Source organism: Tursiops truncatus, chromosome 5 (assembly GCF_011762595.2).
Source record: "Tursiops truncatus isolate mTurTru1 chromosome 5, mTurTru1.mat.Y, whole genome shotgun sequence".
In the NCBI taxonomy this organism is placed as follows: Eukaryota; Metazoa; Chordata; class Mammalia; order Artiodactyla; family Delphinidae; genus Tursiops; species Tursiops truncatus.
The window spans coordinates 42,580,283-42,601,249 of record NC_047038.1 but is presented as its reverse complement, the minus strand read 5'-3'; the positions used below and the strand labels follow the sequence as shown (position 1 = coordinate 42,601,249).

At 36.5% G+C, this 20,967-nt stretch overlaps 1 protein-coding gene and 1 long non-coding RNA gene across 8 annotated transcripts in view; one reads left to right on the top strand and one right to left on the bottom strand.

Moving 5' to 3' along the window:
* The window catches only part of LOC109548856 (uncharacterized), a 103,284-nt gene extending 92,180 nt beyond the window's left edge, over window positions 1-11,104 (top strand). The window contains exon 7 of the long non-coding RNA XR_012331942.1: window positions 6,362-11,104. This is a non-coding gene — a long non-coding RNA (uncharacterized lncRNA). The remainder of the gene's footprint in view (window positions 1-6,361) is intronic.
* C1QTNF7 (C1q and TNF related 7) overlaps window positions 4,193-20,967 on the bottom strand; it is a 127,277-nt gene continuing 110,502 nt past the window's right edge. For 5 of the 7 annotated variants that reach the window (XM_073805082.1, XM_073805083.1, XM_073805084.1 and 2 more), the window contains 2 exons: window positions 13,352-13,597; window positions 4,193-7,685 (listed from right to left, as the gene is read on the bottom strand). In XM_073805082.1, the coding sequence (XP_073661183.1) occupies window positions 7,054-7,685; window positions 13,352-13,589 (870 nt within the window). In that variant the 5' untranslated portion in view covers window positions 13,590-13,597 and the 3' untranslated portion in view covers window positions 4,193-7,053. Of the gene's footprint in view, window positions 7,686-13,351; window positions 13,598-19,673; window positions 19,779-20,967 lie in introns of all 7 variants that reach the window. The other 2 variants (XM_073805080.1, XM_073805081.1) reach the window with 1 other exon arrangement.

Here is a 20,967-nt window from a genome sequence, read left to right as displayed (position 1 = left end):
AATGAAACTGTGTGCAAAGGTCCTGAGGCATGTAAGAGCAAGGCATCCTGGGACTGCATTTATCTGCATTTTCTTTAATTATAGGTTGCATGTGGGTGACTTTTGGAAATGTGACTATAAAAGTCAGCAGAGGCTAGATCCCAAAGGGTCTAATGTGCCTAGCTAAAGGCTGCTTGCATTAATATTAGGTAGGATAACATCTTTTGCAAGTGACTGAATACCCACCTCAGAAGGGCTTAAGTGAAAATTGCATTTAATGGCAGCCATAACTGAAAAGTCCAAAGGAAGAGCTGGCTATTATAGATATGTCTAGATCAGGATCCAAGTGATGACTCTGAGCGCTATTTTTCTCCCTTTATCTCTGTTTTGCGACTTCATCTGTGTGTTGTTCTATTCTCATATGGTATTATGCTTTGTTATCATAAGATGTGTTAGAGTTTTACAGGCTGAAGTCCACTGGGAAAGAAGGAGATTCTCTTTTACAGATGTACAAGCAAAGTCTCACGGTTCTGTTTGAGTCACCTGAATGAATTATTTTGGTGAGCAGAATGCTATGTCTGATTGATCAAGCCTGAGATTTACAAACTGCATAAGTCAATTCTACTTAGAAGCTTAAAGACTTAGCATATAAAGGATGGTGGTCCTTCAGGAGGAAATTGGGTATGAATACCAGAAAAAGGATATACATGTCAGGTAGCAAAACCCAAATAAGTTCAAGACACATTTTATATTGTAGAGATTGGAGGGACATTGCTGGCTTCTAAGCTGAGGAGTGACATGGCCATATGTATAATTTAGAAGGATAGATCTAACCTAATGCGGAGGATGGATTGGAGGGTTGTGGCCATAGGAAAAGGCTCAGTTAAAAAGTTTTTACTAGTCGGGGGAAGAGGTGATGAGTATATGAATGAAACTTTGGCATTGGGAATGGAAAGCTGCAATGACTCAGAAATGTACACACAGGAGCTAGAACCATAAACATTTACGCTGAACAAAATTCACTGGGGAAGGGAAGGAAGACATAGACTAACTCTTAGGCTTTGGTGACATGATGAGTAGTGATGCCATTTACTGAAAGTGGAACTACAGAAGGAGAGAGAGAGGAAGGTATAAAACAACAAATAGCTAATATGTAAAATGTATTTATGTCCATGATCTTTTTCATTGAGTGGCAGAGAAAAAGTATATTTAAAGTTTATGGAATCTTTTTTTTTTCCACGACAAACAACATCATTCACAGTGATGAATGACCTGAGGATGCCATTTTGCACACACAGATACAAGGAAATACACAGATTCTATAAATGTGTAACATAGGTACAAGCATGTTCATGTACACACAGTTTTGTTTTAGCCTCACTTTGGTTAGTTTTGCCCTTTTCTTCTCAACTGCTTTTTTTTTTAATATATTTTTTAACATCTTTATTGGAGTAAAATTGCTTTACAATGGTGTGTTAGTTTCTGCTTTATAATAAAGTGAATCAGCTATACATATACATATATCCCCATAGCTCCTCCCTCTTGCATCTCCCTCCCATCCTCACTATCCCGCCCCTCTAGGTGGGCAAAAAGCACTGAGCTGATCTCCCTGTGCTATGCAGCTGCTTCCCACTAGCTATCTATTTTACATTTGGTAGTGTATATATGTCCATGCCACTCTCTCACTTCATCCCAGCTTACCCTTTGCACTCCCCATTTCCTCAAGTCCATTCTCTACGTCTGTGTCTCTATTCCTGTCCTGCCCCTAGGTTCTTCAGAACCATTTATTTATTTTTTTTAGATTCCAAATATATGTGTTAGCAAACAGTATTTGTTTTTCTCTTCCTGACTTACTTCACTCTGTATGACAGTCTCTAGGTCCATCCACCTAACTACAAATAACTCAGTTTCATTTCTTTATATGGCTGAGGAACATTCCATCGTATATATGTGCCACATCTTCTTTATCCATTCATCTGTCGATGGACACTTATGTTCCTTCCAAGTCCTGGCAATTGTAAATAGTGCTGCAAGGAACATTGTGGTACATGTACCTTTTTGAATTATGGTTTTCTCAGGGTATATGCCCAGTAGTGCGATTGCTTGGTCATATGGTAGTTCTATTTGTAGTTTTTTAAGGAACATCCATACTTTTCTCCATAGTGGCTGTATCAACTTACATTCCTACCAACAGTGCAAGAGGGTTCCCTTTTCTCCACATCCTCTCCAGCACTTACTGTTTGTAGATTTTTTGATGATGGCCATTCTGACCAGTGTAAGGTGATACTTCATTGTACTTTTGATTTGCATTTCTCTAATGATTAGTGAAATTGAGCATCCTTTCATGTGTTTGTTGGCAATCTGTATATCTTCTTTGGAGAAATGTCTGTTTAGGTCTTCTGCCCATTTTTTAATTGGGTTTTTTTTTTTTTTTTTTTTTGATATTGAGCTGCATGAGCTGCTTGTAAAGTTTGGAGATTAACCCTTTGTCAGTTGCTTCATTTGCAAATATTTTCTTCCATTCTGAGTGTTGTCTTTTCATCTTGTTTATAGTTTCCTTTGCTGTGCAAGAGCTTTTAAGTTTCATTAGGTCCCATTTGTTTATTATTATTATTTTTTTCCATTTCTCTAGGAGGTGAGCCAAAAAGGATCTTGCTGTGATCTATGTCATGGAGTGGTCTATGTTTTCCTCTAAGAGATTTATAGGGTCTGGCCTTACATATAGGTCTTTAATCCATTTTGAGTTTATTTTGGTGTATGGTGTTAGGGAGTGTTCTAATTTCATTCTTTTACATGTAGCTGTCCAGTTCTCCCAGCATCACTTATTGAAGAGGCTGTCTTTTCTCCATTGTATATTCTTGCCTCCTTTATCAAAGATAAGGTGACCATATGTGTGTGGGTTTATCTCTGGGCTTTCTTTCCTGTTCCATTGATCTATATTTCTGTTTTTGTGCCAGTACCGTATGGTCTTGATTACTGTAGCTTTGTAGTATAGTCTGAAGTCAGGGAACCTGATTCCTCCAGCTCCATTTTTCTTTCTCAATATTGCTTTGGCTTTTGTGTTTCCATACAAATTGTGAAACTTTTTGTTCTATTTCTGTAGAAAATGCCATTGGTAGTTTGATAGGGATTGCATTGAATCTGTAGATTGCTTTGGGTAGTATAGTCATTTTCACAATGTTGAATTTTCCAATCCAAGAACATGGTATATCTCTCCATCTGTGTGTATCATGTTCAATTTCTTTCATCAGTGTCTTATAGTTTTCTGCATACAGGTCTTTTGTCTCCTTAGGTAGATTTATTCCTAGGTATTTTATTCTTTTTGTTGCAATAATAAATGGGAGTGTTTCCATAATTTCTCTTTCAGATTTTTCAAGATTAGTGTATAGGAATGCAAGAGATTTTTGTGCATTAATTTTGTATCCTGCTACTTTACCAAATTCATTGATTAGCTCTAGTAGTTTTCTGGTAGCATCTTTAGGATTCCCTATGTATAGTATCATGTCATCTACAAACAGTGACAGTTTTACTTCTTCTTTTCTGATTTGGATTCCTTTTATTTCTTTTTCTTCTCTGATTTTTGTGGCTAAAACTTCCAAAACTATGCTGAATAATAGTGGTGAGAGTGGGCAAGCTTGTCTCGTTCCGGATCTTAGAGGAAATGGTTTCAGTATTTCACCATTGAGAACGATGTTGGCTGTGGGTTTGTCATATATGGCCTTTGTTATGTTGAGGTAAGTTCCCTCTATGCCTACTTTCTGGAGGTTTTTTTTTTTTATCATAAATGGGTGTTGAATTTTGTCAAAAGCTTTTTGTGCATCTATTGAGATGATCATATGGGTTTTCCCCTTCAGTTTTTTAATATGGTGTATTACATTGATTGATTTGCATATATTGAAGAATCCTTGCATTCCTGGGATAAACCCCACTTGATCATGGTATATGATCCTTTTAATGTGTTCTTGGATTCTGTTTGCTAGTATTTTGTTGAGGATTTTTGCATCTATGTTCATCAGTGATATTGGCCTGTAGTTTTCTTTTTTTGTGGCATCTTTGTCTGGTTTTGGTATCAGGGTGATGGTGGCCTTGTAGAATGAGTTTGTGAGTGTTCCTCCCTCTGCTATATTTTGGAAGCGTTTGAGAAGAACAGGTTCTCTAAATGTTTGATAGAATTCGCCTGTGAATCCATCTCGTCCTGGACTTCTGTTTGTTGGAAGATTTTAAATCACAGTTTCAATTTCAGTGCTTGTGATTGGTCTGTTTATATTTTCTATTTCTTCCTGGTTCAGTCTCGGAAGGTTTTGCTTTTTTAAGAATTTGTCCATTTCTTCCAGGTTGTCCATTTTATTGGCATATAGTTGCTTGTAGTAATCTCTCATGATCCTTTTTATTTCTAAAGTTTCAGTTGTTACTTTTCCTTTTTCATTTCTAATTCTGTTGATTTGAGTCTTCTCCTTTTTTTTCTTGATGAGTCTGGCTAATGGTTTATCAATTTTGTTTTTCTCCTCAAAGAACCAGCTTTTAGTTTTATTGATCTTTGCTCTTTTCCTTCATTTCTTTTTCATTTATTTCTGGTCTGATCTTTATGATTTCTTTCCTTCTGCTAACTGGGTTTTTTTTTGTGCTCATGTGTTTTTGACTAATGTGTTCTTTCTGTATTTTATCAATCTTTGTAAGTGGCTTTAAATCCTTTTGGATCTGAAAGTAGGTTTTGTAATGAAAAACTTTTAAGAGATAAGTAAGTAAACAACATCCAAAAATGAATGCATTAAAGGTTCATGATCATAAGAAAATTTAAATTACATAATATTCTTATGGGTTTTGACTGTCTGCAATGAATTCGCCATTTTCAGTTTCTCCAGCAAATCCCATAGTTTTCAAAGGGCCCATATTTTGTTGTTCCCCACATTAGCTTCTTCCATTGGCTGTTTTTTAAAATACTTTATAGTTTGGAATTCCAGGTTCAGATGCTATTTAGAGGTAGGTGACTATCTCAAACACCTCTTCCCTCTCTTCTTTGTCTAATCTTTATTGACCTTGGTCTCCCAGATACATGTCCTGACTCAGGAGGAGAGAAACAAGTGGTTAATGCATGGTAGGCAGAGGAAGATGATGAAAGCAAGATAGATCTGCAAGATGGGAGAAGGAAGTATTGTCCTTATGTACAGCTGCTTGATCATTGTAAATTTCACCCTTGATAATAGTAGCACCCAGCTCTGGAACACACAGGGGTTTCACACTTTCTTATGAATAAACTCCCCGATCCTCAGGTAGACAATTGAGATTTTTGAAATATGGCCTATGGATTCTTCTTCTTGGTCTCTGCTCTCACTTTCATGCTTTGTCCCCATTGTTCCCTCTGTTGGACGTGCCCTTTCTCCATTTTGGCCACTCCACTTCTTATCTGTCACTTCAGGCCAAGGGGGTAGAGATTTCCCTAGTTGTTTTCTCTTACATCCCAGTTTTGGAGTTAACATGTTCCCCTCAGCATTCCTTCTAAAATATTTTGTCTTTATCTCCAGTTTAGCACTTAGCATATTTCAGCATGTTTATTTCCAGAATTCTAGGTACTTGTGTTTGTGTGCATGTCATTTCCTTTCTTATGTCCTTAGAAAGTTGATGGCAGGGCCTGCTCTATATTCATCTTGGTGTTGCTCTGCCTTCACAGAACCCAATGTGATGATTCACACATAAGAGGCATTAAATGATATTTATTAAATGAAAGAGTAAAGAGAGGAATACATGGAAGGAGGGTCAGATGACGCCAAAAAGGAGGAGCAAGAGAACACCATTACTATCAGCCAAGGGAGTGTGGGTGAGAGTATTATGGGTGAGATTAACTGAGGAATTGCAGTTCAGTCGTGAACAAGATGTTGACACTAAGAGAAAGTGGAACTAAGGTATGTGTGAAACTTTGAAGAGACAGCTATTTGCTTAGATATTTGGTCACACCCTCTTCTCCTCCTGTTCACTCCTCCCATCAACTTATTCATAAATCAATGGTCATATGCTTTGCTTTATTTGAATTTAATACTTGGGAAATCCATGAGAAATAATGTCTTACTATAATGTAAAGTAGTGCTCTTATCTGTGAGAAAGCTAAGAGGACAAATATATGTCCCGGGTAACCATCACAATAAAGAATTTAGGAGAATGATCTACTGACTGGTCTCTGTAACTTGTTTCTCTTCATTTCCATTACCCCTCCCAGGGTATCTCTAGATTTTTCACCCATTCCTGATGGTGTTTGAGGATGAGATGGGGAGAATGCAGCTTCTGAATTCCTTGTTTTATTTGCATACCTCTCACCTACTTAATAATATACACTTAGCACACATAATGTCCTTCCATGTGTAAAATCTTCTCTGCCTCCCACCCCCAGGAACAGATGCGTCCAGCATCCAGTCACTTTATTTGCCATGGTGCTCATCACACTGAACTGTGAGAGTGTGCTCATCACACATTAGCCTGTATGAAGGTACAGATATTGTTTTAAATCATTAAATCTGACCCAGCATCAGAGTGTCTGGCTCATATGGGCTCATTAAAGAGTTGTTGAGTGAATATATACAAGCATGAAGGAATGAATAATTTAGTAAAATAATCACTTCTCTTTAGCTTGCTTGAAATTACTTGGCTTCTCTTACCTTTGGGTTTTTACTTTTTGAGAATTGTCAAGGACTTTGGGATGTTATGACTCTCTTAAGTAACAGGCAAAAATGTAATTGTATGAAGATTTAATGATATAATATCATTGCCAGCTGGTTTTAGCACTCAGGGAATTTAATAGAAAATTTGTAACATTGTCTTTAATTTGTTTAAATATTTATGAACATCACTTTTGAGAAAACATATCTGGGGTTATTGTTTTATAGAATTCATTTTGGTGTGGTTTCAATGGTTTGGTAGTTCAACCTGTTTTAATAAATTCTGCTAGAACTATCTGTAAATTCTCTGGAATCTGAGTGGGTGTCTTTTTGGATCTCATTTCTGCTTGTCCCACCTTCCAGGGCCCCAGATTAAATCGGTGTGTCTGCCACAAGGATCTTGGGACATTCAGACCAGCAGTCCTCATCAGAGCTCATCATCTTCTGATATGGAGTCTAGATAATCTGTGTCAACATATAGGAGAAATCCAGAGAACAAACTGTCTGCCCAACCTGGGTCCGAGAAGAGGCCATTCTGGTCAGTGAAGAAGATCTCCAGCCAGACTTCATCTTCTGGCTGCAGATAGATGACTGTGGACCCTGAAGCCACGTCATGGTTTCCTGTGTTGGCGTCAAAGGTCTTTATCCGGTACTGCCCATTGTGTACTAGCCCAATTGCCAGATGCTTATTTGCCAATGTGATATCATAAGAAAAGTAATAGATTCCTGGGAAAGCACAGATGAACTTCCCTGTTGCAGGGTTGTAGTGCTCTCCTTCATTGAAGAGGACCTTGTTAAATATAATTGGTAATCTTTCTTCTGGGTAGCTTGTTGTGATGCCAACAGAAAAGGCAGATTTGAGCACGATGCTTCCACATCTACAAACACCAGGCAGCCCTGGGCCCCCTTGCTCTCCTCTGTCTCCCTTTGGTCCAGGAGGCCCAACAGGACCTACTTCTCCTTTTTCTCCCTCAGGTCCCATGGGTCCTTTCTTCCCAGTCTCTCCTTGGTCCCCTTTCTCTCCAGCAAGGCCCAGTGGTCCAGTCTTACCTCTCAAACCTTCAAAAAGAGTTTATAGTTTAATTAACAGTTTCTGTAAATATAGAGTCACAAACAACATGCCCACATACCCTAAATTGTTTTTCTCAGTCAACTTTCAACAGTATACTACTACATAATTAATATTTAAATAAATCACTGATGCACTAAAATGGAAATAGAAAAATTTCATCAAAATGTCAAGAAAATTTTCCTGAATATATAAGAAATCATTTAAAACCTGATTAATTTAAAATAAGTAACCATCATTTTGATGACAGATTACCTGCTGCTAAATTAGACACATATAGATAGTTATCTCTATAGGAGGAATTCAAGGAGCATGATATTATTCCCCAGAGTGAGGTCATGGGGGAAGACAGAACAAGATGAATCCTTAGGGCTACTTAGTCTTATGCACCATTCTACTTCTATCAGGATTATTAATATTGGGCAGAAAGTTTTGTTTGGGTTTGGAAAAACCCGAACGAACTTTTTGGCCAACCCAATAAAAAGTTAAAGTGAGATTAGCTCATATTTATTGAACATTTACAATGTATCAGGGTCAATGCTTTAGGTGCATGCATTATCTTCTTTAAGCCCTGTACAACTTTATGAACTAAGAATTATTATTACTTCCGCTGTAGATGAGAAAACTGAGCCATGGAGAAATTAGTTTGCTCAAGGAAACAGAGCTAGGGAGTGATGGAGCTGTGATCTGAACTCATGCCTGCCTGACTCTGGCATCTGAACATCTGGGGCAGTGGCCAGAGTGTCATTTGTAAAGTGCACCACAGTAGGGGCTCTTCAATATGTCATGATAACCAAACAACAGTGACTGCCACCACTGTGCAGGGGTTCATTTTTGAAGGAGAAAACTGAATCCCAGAAGGGTGAAGAAACTTGCTTCAGTAGCAAGACTAGGACTGGAATCCAAGTCTTAGCCTAATGATGTTTCTCCTTCATCAAAATGCCTCTTACTTTTGGGGCTGAAATAAAAAACCTTTAATTCTTTTTGGCTCTACAGCTAAATGGTTGTATTATTTTAGGCAAGTCCTTTACTTTCTCTGGGTCTCCATATTTGTAGAAAATACATAAGGGCTGTGAAAGGATTTCAACAAATTCAAAATCATCATACTGGAATATTTTCTGTTTGTTCAGATATTTATATCTACAGGTCAACCATAGGCTAAATGTAGAGAAATTGTGACCATGGGTTGAAAGTGATAAGCAAAATCTATTTAATTTTTAAACCTTATATGTAATAACAGTGACTTAAAAGCATAAAATATGTCATTCAATTTTATGGCCAAATCCATTCCATAAATATTGTCTTGAAAAGTATCCAAATGATTGGTAATTTGTAATGCACTTTTGTAGTCAGGGAAAGCATATTGTTGTTATATTGTGTACTTTTACTCTTAACTATGTATTTGTTCTCAGGAACTTTTATAAAGCTAAACCTTTTATCTTGATAGTGCTTTGATATCATTTATTTGAATATTACACATACATCAATGTATGAATTTGATCATTTTTCAGTTATTTGGCAAATTTAGCAATGAAGTGTTCTGGATAATATAAGTTTCAGGAGAATTAAAGCTTTACCCTTAAAACATCAAGTATTTTGTTTCAGTAATTTTAGAAAGAGGTTGTGTAATAATTTATGATGCATAGAAAATGCTAATAATGAATGTAACCCATTTTTGGTGACTAGGATCAGCATTGTTACTGGTCATAGGACCATCCTCCAGCTCTAGATGACTTTTGTTATTAAGTCGAAATTCCACTAGCCCCAGCCAAAACAAACTGGTATTTATTTCTGGAAATAAGGACATAATAGTCTAATCTTTCAGTGTTTGTTTCTTTTTGGTAGAAATGAAATATGAATACTATTTTACTATTAAATTAACTTTTGAATCAAGGACTACAACTTATACATTATTATTTTATTTTCAATAGGAGCTAACTTTTGCTGTCTTCACCAGTGACTGATGTATCAATAAAAAAACATTTTGGCATCAGTAACAATTTCTGCCATTAAATTTCATTATGCACTGAAATTTCTTTGCCTCTATAACTTTGGGCAAGTCACTTATTGTCTTAGTTTCAAATGCCCCATTTGTACTATGAAGAAATTGGATCTAAGTTCACTCTAAAGCCATTGGGAAAGTAGTAAACAGTGACTCAGTAGACTTGACAAGCCCTAATTCAGCCATGGATTAGTTAGGTGACTGTGAAGAAGGGGCTTTACCTCTCTGACTTTAGTTTCCCAGTTCTTGAAATGAAGGTGTTGGACTAGATTGCTTGAGGTTTCATCCTCTTGAAAATTCTTTGAGACCAAACCGTAAATACTAAGATGCAATTTTACAATGCTAGCCGTGAAAAGATCTTTATAATCTCAACACTTGGATCTCTATAGCTATTTAATATTTTGAACTGCTGAGAGTTAGATAATCAGGGACTAGTGGTAATAATTTACAGTAATTCTTTCTGTTTGCATGAAGGATTTACCCTTGTGATAAAAGCCAATTAATGAAGAATGGAATGAAGGGATAAATCATTCCCCCTCCCTATTCAGTCAGACATATGCTGGGTAGAGAGGAGAATTATGGAGTGTTAGTCTATGCTTAGATACTGAAGCTTAGAGAGAAAGAATTTCTTCTTAGTTCTCCACAAAACAAGCTTACAAGGATTTTTTTCTTCAGTGCCATTTTTTTCCATCCATCCATCCATCCATCATATATGTATGTGTGCATGCATACATTTATCTAAACCATCTAATACTGATTGGTCATCCACTACATGCCAGGCACTGTTCCAAGGGCTGAATGCCATTGACATGAATGACACCTGTCCTACCCTCAAGTTAGCTGTTATGACATATTATGTTGTGATCTGCAAATATGGGCCATAGCTAATTTAATGAATATCCAAAGCCATATAATGAAGTAGAATAATCTGTTCATGAGGTGGTTCTAGTGTTATTTGAAGATATTTATATGGATGTGCATTTGCATTAAATTAAATTTTAAAAATATGCCACCACAATAATTGCTATAGACCCATGAGGGAGACAGATATTTTTACAGAGAATTGATAATTCAGTATAATAAACTCTGTATTTGTAATTTAGAGGAGGGAAGTTGGAGAAGACATATACTTGACCTTGCCAGGGGGTTGAGGTGGATGTGGTAGGGACGAATGAGAAGACATATATGGTATTAAAGGGGAAACAGGAAGCAGAAGCTTCCAACCAAGTTGTGTCCAGTTCCAGCCACATTAAAAGCTAATTCTCAAAGCCACAGGACTCTGTTCTTATTGTTTGTAAATGAGGTGTGCTTCTCTTCATTGACCACAAAGGCATTCTTACCTTTCTTAGCTGTTGTATATCCTTACTTGTGTATATGTATCAATATATATTGGATTTAAATAACTAAGGTTGGGAAAGTCTTTTTTACTTTTGAATCTCAATTTTGTCATTTGTAACATTATTATTATTATTGATTATAATTTTAGCTAATAAGGTTATGGCTGAAATTAAGTACTAAATGTAAAATTGCTGACACACAGTAAGTTCTTAATTAATGGTGATGATGGTGATGATGATGATGATGATAGTGACATATTGTAATCATGTGTTTCCATATTGGCCTCCCCCACCCAAATGTTTGCTTATCAAGTCAGGGACAATGTCTTGTTCATGTTTGCATTCCCTAGAACAGTGTTCTCAACTGGGGGCAATTAAACACTGCCCACCAAGGGAAAGTTGGCAATGCCATAAGACATTTTGGTTGTCACAATTGGTGGGAGATGTCACTGACATCAAATGGGATGCTGCTAAATGTCATTCAATGCACCAGATAGCCATCCCACAGTTAATAATTCTTTGGGCCCAAATATCATCAGTGTGGAGGTTGAGAAACACTGGTTTAGAACAATACTGGAGAGCAAGAGGTGCACAAAAATATTTGTTGAATGAAAAATGCATGAATGGATGGATGAATGAATGGATTGATGAATATGGGGGATAGCTGATCTCATATATGGTTAAAATTGTAGCAGTTACAAACATTCAATTTGCTCTGAATACGTATCCATATACGTATCTTTAAATAACACTAGAACTACCTCATGAAATGGATAGCTCATTTCTAGGTTATTATATGGCTTTGGATATTCACAAACTTAGCTGAGACTAATTGCAGATCACAGTGTAATAGATAATAACAGCAAACATTTACGGAAGGCTTACTACATGGCACTTATTCTATTGAGTACTTTGCATGTATTATCTTCCTTAATTTCACAATGACACTTACTACCCCCAACTTACAAATAAGGAAACCGAGGCTCAAAGAGGTTTTCTTCTCAAGGATGCTGTTAGTAATTGAAGATGTCATGTCTTTCTGACTCCAGTGAATGTTTCTGTGACTCCTACATTATTGCTTCTAGACACAATAAACTAAAAGGGCCAGTAATATCTAACTATGATCCTGGTGTTATTATTATAGGATTTCAAACGTATTCATGATCATGATACAGCAGTAAGAGTGTTCATATGTGCTACCAAATAGAGCCTTTGAAAGATGAAATGTAAGCTCCAAATGAAAAGTTCTTTATCTGATGTTGAAAAGTTACCTAAAGATACTTTATCTAGTGTTGATTAAGGGTCATAGATTCAGTAGCTTCTTATTTGCCAAATATTTTCTGCGTGATAAATTCAGCAATGAATTGGTATCTAATCTTCTGAATATATATTATGATATTGTTTCATATAATACCAGTAAATCACGTGCAATGACTAGATAGAGATGTATTTCTTAGATCTACTGACTTTTTCTTCCTGTCTTTTGTTCCACATTTTACACTCAGAAACTTGTTTTCAAAGATTGATTCCATCCAAATTTTCCTCTTTTAGGGTTAACACAGCCTTACTAGAGTTTCAATTCAGTTTACTTTGAAGGATTGCAGAATCTGGCAAGCTTCATGGGCCAACTTATTTGTGAGGAAAAAAGTGAAAATTACTGAAAGAGTAGGACACAATTGTGTTGCTGTAAAGAGCAATACGACATCTATATTTCAGCTGCTATAGGACAGGTGGGAGAGTGTTGAACTAGGAAAGGTAGGCTATACAGTATTATTGTCATTTCCTTTGTGACAAGTAAGCCTTTTGTGTCTTTGTTAAGGATATGAGTGCAGAGCAGGATGACCCCTGTGCTTTTGGCTCCTAGTTCCTGCCTCTCCTTCATCTCTCTGTCTCCTCCCCATCCATCTGTCTGTCTCTCCATCCATGCTGTCTCACATGCAGCCATTGCCTGCTGGCTGTACCAGCCCAGAGGTCACGGACATCAGATGTTCTAGACGACTCCAGCTCTGCCAGTCACTAGACATGCACTTCCATCTTCAGCAATTCATTTAATCATGCTACCGCTCTGTGTTCTCATGTATAAAATGTGATCACGTCTCCTTGAAAGAGTTGTCATTACGATGCAATGAGAATGCAGGTAGAGGGTTTAGAGCAGTATCTGAAGCATAGTGAGGACTCAGTAAATTGTTACGATTAATGAAGGTGAAGTTGAGAAGGGATTTAAAGGGCAAGTCTCATTAGAAAAAGCAACAAAACAAGGGAGCGATTTTCAGGTGGGGGTGACAGAGGTTTTTTTTTATGGAACTTCATTCATTACCTGCAGCCCCCTTTTCACCTTTCTCTCCTTTCCTGCCGTCTCTACCATCTCGTCCTGGAAGGCCGATCCGACCATGGGGCCCAGGGGAACCATTTGCTCCAGGGGGGCCTGGAGGTCCAGGTAAGCCAGGAATGCTACAGATATATCTTGGGGAGTAGCTGTCTCCTTTGAACTGATTACCCCGAGGTTGTCCACTCGCACAAATGGCAAAACTTGTAACATAGAGCAAGACAAACATCTTTGGCTCTGGAAGAGAAACACACGGACATAAATGCACCCTCTTAGGTGGGGTTTTTGGCATAACTGAACATGAGAATGGACATTTGCAAAAATTCACCCCAGGGCTCACCTCTCCATGTGTGTCTAAATACCCTGTTTGCCCTAATAATTCCATTGAAAATTATTAGCACTTTATTGATAGAGAGTTCTCAGTGCCCCACACAAGGGTTGGTGGAGATGAAGTCAGTGAAGATTTAAAAAAATTCCAGAATAAATCACTTTGTTGCATTTGCATTTTCTTTTCTGCAGGAATCAATGGTGGACTTTGAAAAACAATGTTTTGCTTTTGCAAAGGTACACATTTTTAAAAGGAAAATTAGAGATGCAAATGAATAAGATAAACATTAAAGTTATTCTCACCACTCACAGATAATTACTCTTTACATTTTGACGTATACATCCTTCTGGTGTTTTCTTTCTATGCTATGAAGAAAAGTGATGTTATGACATTCCTGCAAGTCTTTAACTTTTTTTCACTTAACAATATATCGTGAGCATCTTTCCATGTCAAAAATTATTCATAACATTAAAAAATTGTTGCATTTGCCTCTACTATCCTTTATGTACAACATTCCCCATTATAGACATTTGCTTCCAGTTTTCTGCTAGTATAAACACCATGATAGATAGACATCTTTATATCTAATCTTGGCATGCTTCCACAGTCGTTTTCTTAGAATTTATAGGCTTTTTAAAGCAAGAGAAAGGAAGTGACATTTTCAGGAAAATCATGTTTTTCATTTGATAATCATGTGTAATGCCAATTAGTGTTAATTGGAGTACTGTGCATGTCCTGAGTGGAGTTGTCTCAAACTTTAATTTAAAATCTGCAGGATATAATGCCCTACTGTCCCATTAAGCTGTTAGCACTGGGGCTCAATTAAAGAGCTGAGTGAAATTAAATCACACATGTTGCCACATGGTCTGAGTGAAGCAGGCAACAGATCTCTTCAGCTCTGATCTAATGGGATTTGGTTTTTCCCTCCACAAAGCCTGGCCACTGAGGATGATGGATCATTTATTAGCATCATATTTGGCATATAGGCTGAGAGGTGTGTAGTGTAGGCTTGGGACACTTGATTTTCTAGGCTAATGTCTTAGAGCTATCAGCATCTTGGGTGGGAGTATACATGTGACTCTGGGGTGGTATAAATGAGCAGTTATTGCATGGTTGGACCGATGCTTTAATAAGAAATCTGTGGAAACAACCTAAAAGTCTATCGACAGATGAATGGATAAAGAATATGTGGTATATATATATATATGCATACACACACACACATACACAGTGAAATATTAGCCATAAAAAAGAATGAAATAATGCCATTTGCAGCAACATGGATGGACCTAGAGATTATCATACTATGCAAAGTAAGTCAGAAAGAGAAAGATATGATACCATATCAAATACCATATGATATCACTTATATGTTGAATCTAAAATATGATACAAATCAACATATCTACAGAACGAAAACAGACTCACAGATATAGAGGACAGACTTGTGACTGCCAAGGGAGAGGGGGTAGGGGAGGGAAGGATTGGGAGTTTGGGATTAACAGAGGCAAACTATTATATATAGGATGGATAAATAACAAGGTCCTACTGTATAGCACAGGGAACTATACTCAATATCCTTTGACAAACCATTATGGAAAAGAATGTGAAGAAGAATGTATATATATGTCACTTTGTTGTACAGAAGACATTAACACAACATTGTAAATCAACTATACATCAATAAAATAAAAAAAAGAAATCTGTACAATGCTTAATGTATATCCCTGGTGTATACTTACCAAAAGGAGATAATCATAACATGTGGGAAAAGCAATTGGATAGAGTTTCTTTTTTTTTGACAGCCACATCAGAAAATTAACCAGCACACTGTACCACTTTTAGAGCACCCATGAGGAAATTGTAACATCTTGGAATTAGATCCAGAAATTTGCGAGAGCATAGGAATGACAAACTGAGAAAAACATAGTGTGCACATGTAGTTCAAAATAAGTCTGATTCCTAGAAATCTAATTAGTGAAAAACTGAAGCAACTTATCCAAATATAGGCTCTGTATCCTTGACCACATCTCCATGTTACCAGTGCCCTTACCCCCCAACCGAAAAAAATCAAAGGGAACATTTTTCTATGCCCTGTCTGCTTATAGAACACAAACTCAAAATTATTTATCTTATTACTCATCTGGGATTAAGGCACGTTCTGAAAACCCAGCAGATCTGATAAACATTCCAGCCCTTCCAAAGGTGCCTCAGATGAAAGAAAATGGAAAGAATCTTTTATTCAAACCCTTGTCAGTTAAAACAAGACAGAATGATTAAATTGCTAGATCTTCCACCTTGCAAAAAACTGATTAGAGGAAGCTTTGAGAAGGGATTTAAAAGAGGAGAACAGATACTTATAAGGAGGCTTTTAACCAGACATGGAATGCGATGCTGTAGCTGAAGCCAGGAGCTGGTCCTAAGAGGGACTTGAAACGATCTGGTGAGAAGGTGCTTTGGGCAGTGGCATCTCAGACACTGGTGGAGATGCTGAGAACACACATGACAATAGTTGGGGATCAGTCTGTGAAGGAGCGTGTGGTCAGAGTTGAGGTTATGATGGATAGAGGATGCAAAAATTTTAAAGATGTGCTTGGAAGAAGGATGTTAATATTTCCAAGAGCCAGGCAAAGGTACTCAAAGAAAGAATAAATTAAAACAACTGAAACAAAGATATTCATTGAACAAATGGTTTGCAATTCTTTGACAAATGCACTAGAATATTGTCTGCACAGTAGTTTAAATGCTGAAAGCATTCCTAGTTGAATACTTTGAAAGGCACTCAGAATGGTTATCCATTAATAATCCTCATCAGAATTGAGGGACGAGGTGTTGTGGCACCTGACCTGTGATGATGACATGATGGTGAGTGGCTTGGGTTGAGGCTTGGGACTCAAATCGTCAGGATGACAAAGGGGTGTGGGTTATAATGGAAAACTACAGTGGCATTATCTTGTAATGGTTCTTCATTTCATTTAAAAGTCAAAAGCCTCATGGTACATGGTCTACAAGGCCCTACTTGATTGGTTGCCCACCTTTCTTACCTCCCTGACTTCATCTTCTTCTACTCTCTTCCCACTTCCTCATCATCTGTCACACTGGACTCCTTGATGTTTCTCGAAGATGCCAGATACACTCTGCCTTAGGGCCTTCACACTGTCTCTTCCCTCTGTCTGGAGCTCTCTTCTCCAAGATGCCTATATGTCTCCCTCCCTCATCTGCTTCTGCCTTTGTTCAAACGCTACCATTTCATTAAAGCCAACCTTCACCTCTTCATCTAACATTGCAAACGACCTTCTCCTATCCATGACGTGCCCTCTTTCTGTTCTGTTTTTTTCTATTCTCCATTGTACTCATCATCCTCTAATTTACTAGATTATTCTTAATTTTATTACGCGTTTAAATTTGTAAATATCTCTAGCTGATAGAATGTAAGCTTCATGAGGGCAGGGATCTTTGTGTTAGCCATTGACGTCTCCAACCATGTAGAATAGTGCTTAGCACAAAAAACTCAGGCTGAGGGCAAAGGAGATTTTGGGGGCGGGGAAGGTGTGATTTTTGTGGGAAAAAGACTAGATAGAAATTATGGAATATGAGAATATTACAAAAGAAAGAGGAAAGAGAGAATTTAAAGAAATATTCCTGGGGTCTATGGGTCCCTTTTGCAGTATCTGTTTGAGAAATACAGATAAAGGATTTAAGTTGTTTTAACTTTGTATAGTCTAAAGTATTTAAAATATTTATTTTTATATAGATAAAACATGCACCTTCATAAAATTAAAAAAAGATGTGCAATGAAAAGGAAATCTCTTCTCTTTCCTCTCAGTCTCCCAGACATGTAGGTTCCCTCTCTAGAGGCAATCACTTTTGCTAGTTTCTTGTGGGTCCTTCCACCTGTAGGCATACTGTATGCAAATTCCTGCACCTTGCTTTTCCACTTAGCTTGGAGATATCAGTATATAGACAGAGCTGCCTCATTCTTTTTTTAGTCGCTGTGGAATATCCATCGTAAGAATCTATTATATTTAACAAGTCACCTATTGATGGATACTTGGGACATTTTTATTCTTGTGATATTACAAACAATAGTGCGATAGATATTTATATGTATATTCTTTGCATGTGGTTTATGACATGAGCAGCAAATAGCTTTTCCCAGTTTGTTTTTTCACTTCATTCATGTATTTTAAAAAATCTTTTTATCTTGAAGACACTTTTGGGGGTTCAATTTCTTGTGTTTAGAAGGTCTTCCCCACTTCAAGATAATAAAAAGAATTCTCCCACTTTTCTTTCAATTTTATTTTCATTTTTTCACCTTTAAAATTTGAGCCATTGGAGTCTTTCTGATTAAAATGTGTGAGGTAGGGATCCAACTTTATATTTTCAACACCTTGTATTAAAAAGTCCATCCTTCAACCACTGCCCCACTGGTTTGTGATGAATTTGGTTATTCTGACTGGGAATGAACTATGTGAGTCATGGCTCTATACACATTACAATACTTTTAAACAGCTTTTTGAGATTTAATTTACACACCATAAAACTGACCAATTTAAGTATACAATTCAATGTACACCATAATCTAATTTTAGAACATTTTTAAAACTACAAAAAGAAACATACACATTAGCAGTCACTCCTCATACAAAATACTTTGAAATATTACATTGAATTATGTAAATTTATGCAGAATATGTGCTAAAATGTATTATTTTTTTCCACTAGTGTGCTCCTTTGGAGTTAGAAAATCAAAGCTCTGGAAATATTGTTAATTTGAACAGATCTGTCCTGGATGTTAGTTGTAAATGATTCTCTATCCTATTTTTCTGTAAGGATTACAAAGTAACAGATCTTTAATTTTTTTAAATACCCATTTAAAAAATTATAATACTTTGTGGTACTATAGATTTCAAAGCCTTCAGGTTAATGTATATTTTGAATCTGTAAGGCAGGAATGTAGTATATAGTGTTTTGTAAATATTTTAAGTCATAAAACCCTTAGTTTTTGCTAAACTAGCTATGGAAAATACTTGGAGAAATACTGAATAAATCAGTGCAAAGATTTAACTTCTAGAAAATGTGCCCACAGTTTGAGAGCTTTCAGTAAATAACATGTTTTTTCTTTATTATAAAATAAAATAAGCCCATGCATACATGGTCAACTAATACTTGACAAGGGAGCCAAGAATACTCACCAGGCAAAATATAGTCTCTTCAATAAATAAATGGTGTTGGAAAAAACTAGATATTCACATGCAAAAAAAAAAAAAGAAATTGGAACCTTATCTCACACCACTCAAAAATATAACTCAAAATGGGTTAAGGACTTAAATGTAAGCCCTAAAATCGTAAAACCTCTGGAAGAACACACAGGGAGAAAGCACTTGACACTGGTCTTGGCAACAGCTTTTTGAATATGACACCAAAAGCATAAGCAACAAAAGCAAAAATAAACAAGTGGGACTACACCAAACTAAAAAGCTGCACAGCAAAAAAAACGATCAACAAAATGAATAGGCAACCTATGGGGGATAAAATTTGCCACTCATGTATCTGAGAAGAGGTTAATATCCAAAATACATAAAGAACTCATATAACTCAATACTAAAAACCAAATAATCCAATTAAAAATGGGTAAAGAATCTGAATAGACATTTTTCCAAAGAGGACATATGAATGGACAGCAGGTACATGAAAAGATGCTCAACATCACTTATTATCAGGAAATTGAAAATGAAAAAAAAACCCAATAAGCTATCACCTCACACCTGTTAGAATGGCCATCATAAAAAGACCAGAGATAACAAGTGTTGGTGGGAACATGGAGAAAAGGAATACTGTACACTGTTGGTGAGAATATAAACTGGTACAGCTACTAGGGAAAACAATATGGAGATTCCTCAAGAAATTAAAAATAGAAGTACCATGTGATCCAGCAATATCACTTTTGGGTAGTATTTATCTGAAGGAAATGAAAATCATTACCTTGAAGAGATGTCTGTATTCCCATGAAAACTCTAATTCAAAAAGGTACGTGCACCCCAATGTTCATAGCAGCATTGTTCACAATAGCCAAGACGTGGGAGAAACCTAAATTTCCAACAACAGATGAATGGATAAAGAAAATGTGATATATATATTTGTGTGTGTGTGTGTGTGTATGTGTGTGTGTGCGTGTGTGTGTCTGTGTGTGTATAAAATATACAATGGAATATTATTCAGCCACAAAAAAGAAGGAAATTCTGTCATTTGTGACAACATGGTTGAACCTTGAAGGCATTATACTAAGTGAAATAAATCAGACAGAGAAAGACAAATTATCTTGATTATATGTGAAATTTTAAAAGCTTAACTCACAGAAACAAAGTAGAATTGTGGTTACCGGGGGCTGAAGTGTGGAGGAAACAAAGAGTTGTTGGCCAAAGGGTACAAACAAAGGATCTTCCAGCTATGAGATGAATACATTTTGAGAATCTAATGTATAACGTGGTGTCTATAATTAACAATACTGTATCATACACTTGAAAGTTGCTGAGAGAGTTGATCTCAAATGTTCTCACTACACACAAAAAATAATAATTACCTGAGGTGATGGATGTGTCAACTAATCTTATTGTGTTAATCATTTTGCAATACATATGAGTACCAAATCTTCATGTCATATACTCTAAACTTACACAAGGTTATATGTTAATTATATCACAATAAAGCTGGAAAAAAATTTAAAATGTAGGTGGTAGACATGTAAAATTGTCCAGCTGCTGTACAAAACAGTATGGTGATTACTCAAAAAATTTAATATAGAATTATCATATAATCCAGTAATTCCATTTCTGGATATACCCAAAAGAAGTGAAAGCAGGAGCTCAAACATGTTTGTATACCCATATTCACAGCAGCATTATTCACAATAGCCAAAAGGTGGAAGCAACTCAAGTGTCCATCAACAGATGAATGGTTAAACAAAATGTGGCACATACACACAATGGAATATTATTCAGCTTTTAAAGGAAGATATTTTTGACACATATTACAACATGGGTGAATCTTGAAGACTTTGATGCCAAGTGAAATAACCCAGTCACAAAAGGACAAATATTGTATGATTCTACTTATATGATGTGTCTAGAATAATCAAAATTGTAAAGACAGAAAATAGAATGGTGATTACCAAGGGCTGGAGGGAGGGGGAAATGATGAGTGTTTAATGAAGACAGAGTTTCAGTTGGGGAAGATGAAGAGTTCTGGAGATGGATGGTGGTGATGGTTGTACAGCGTT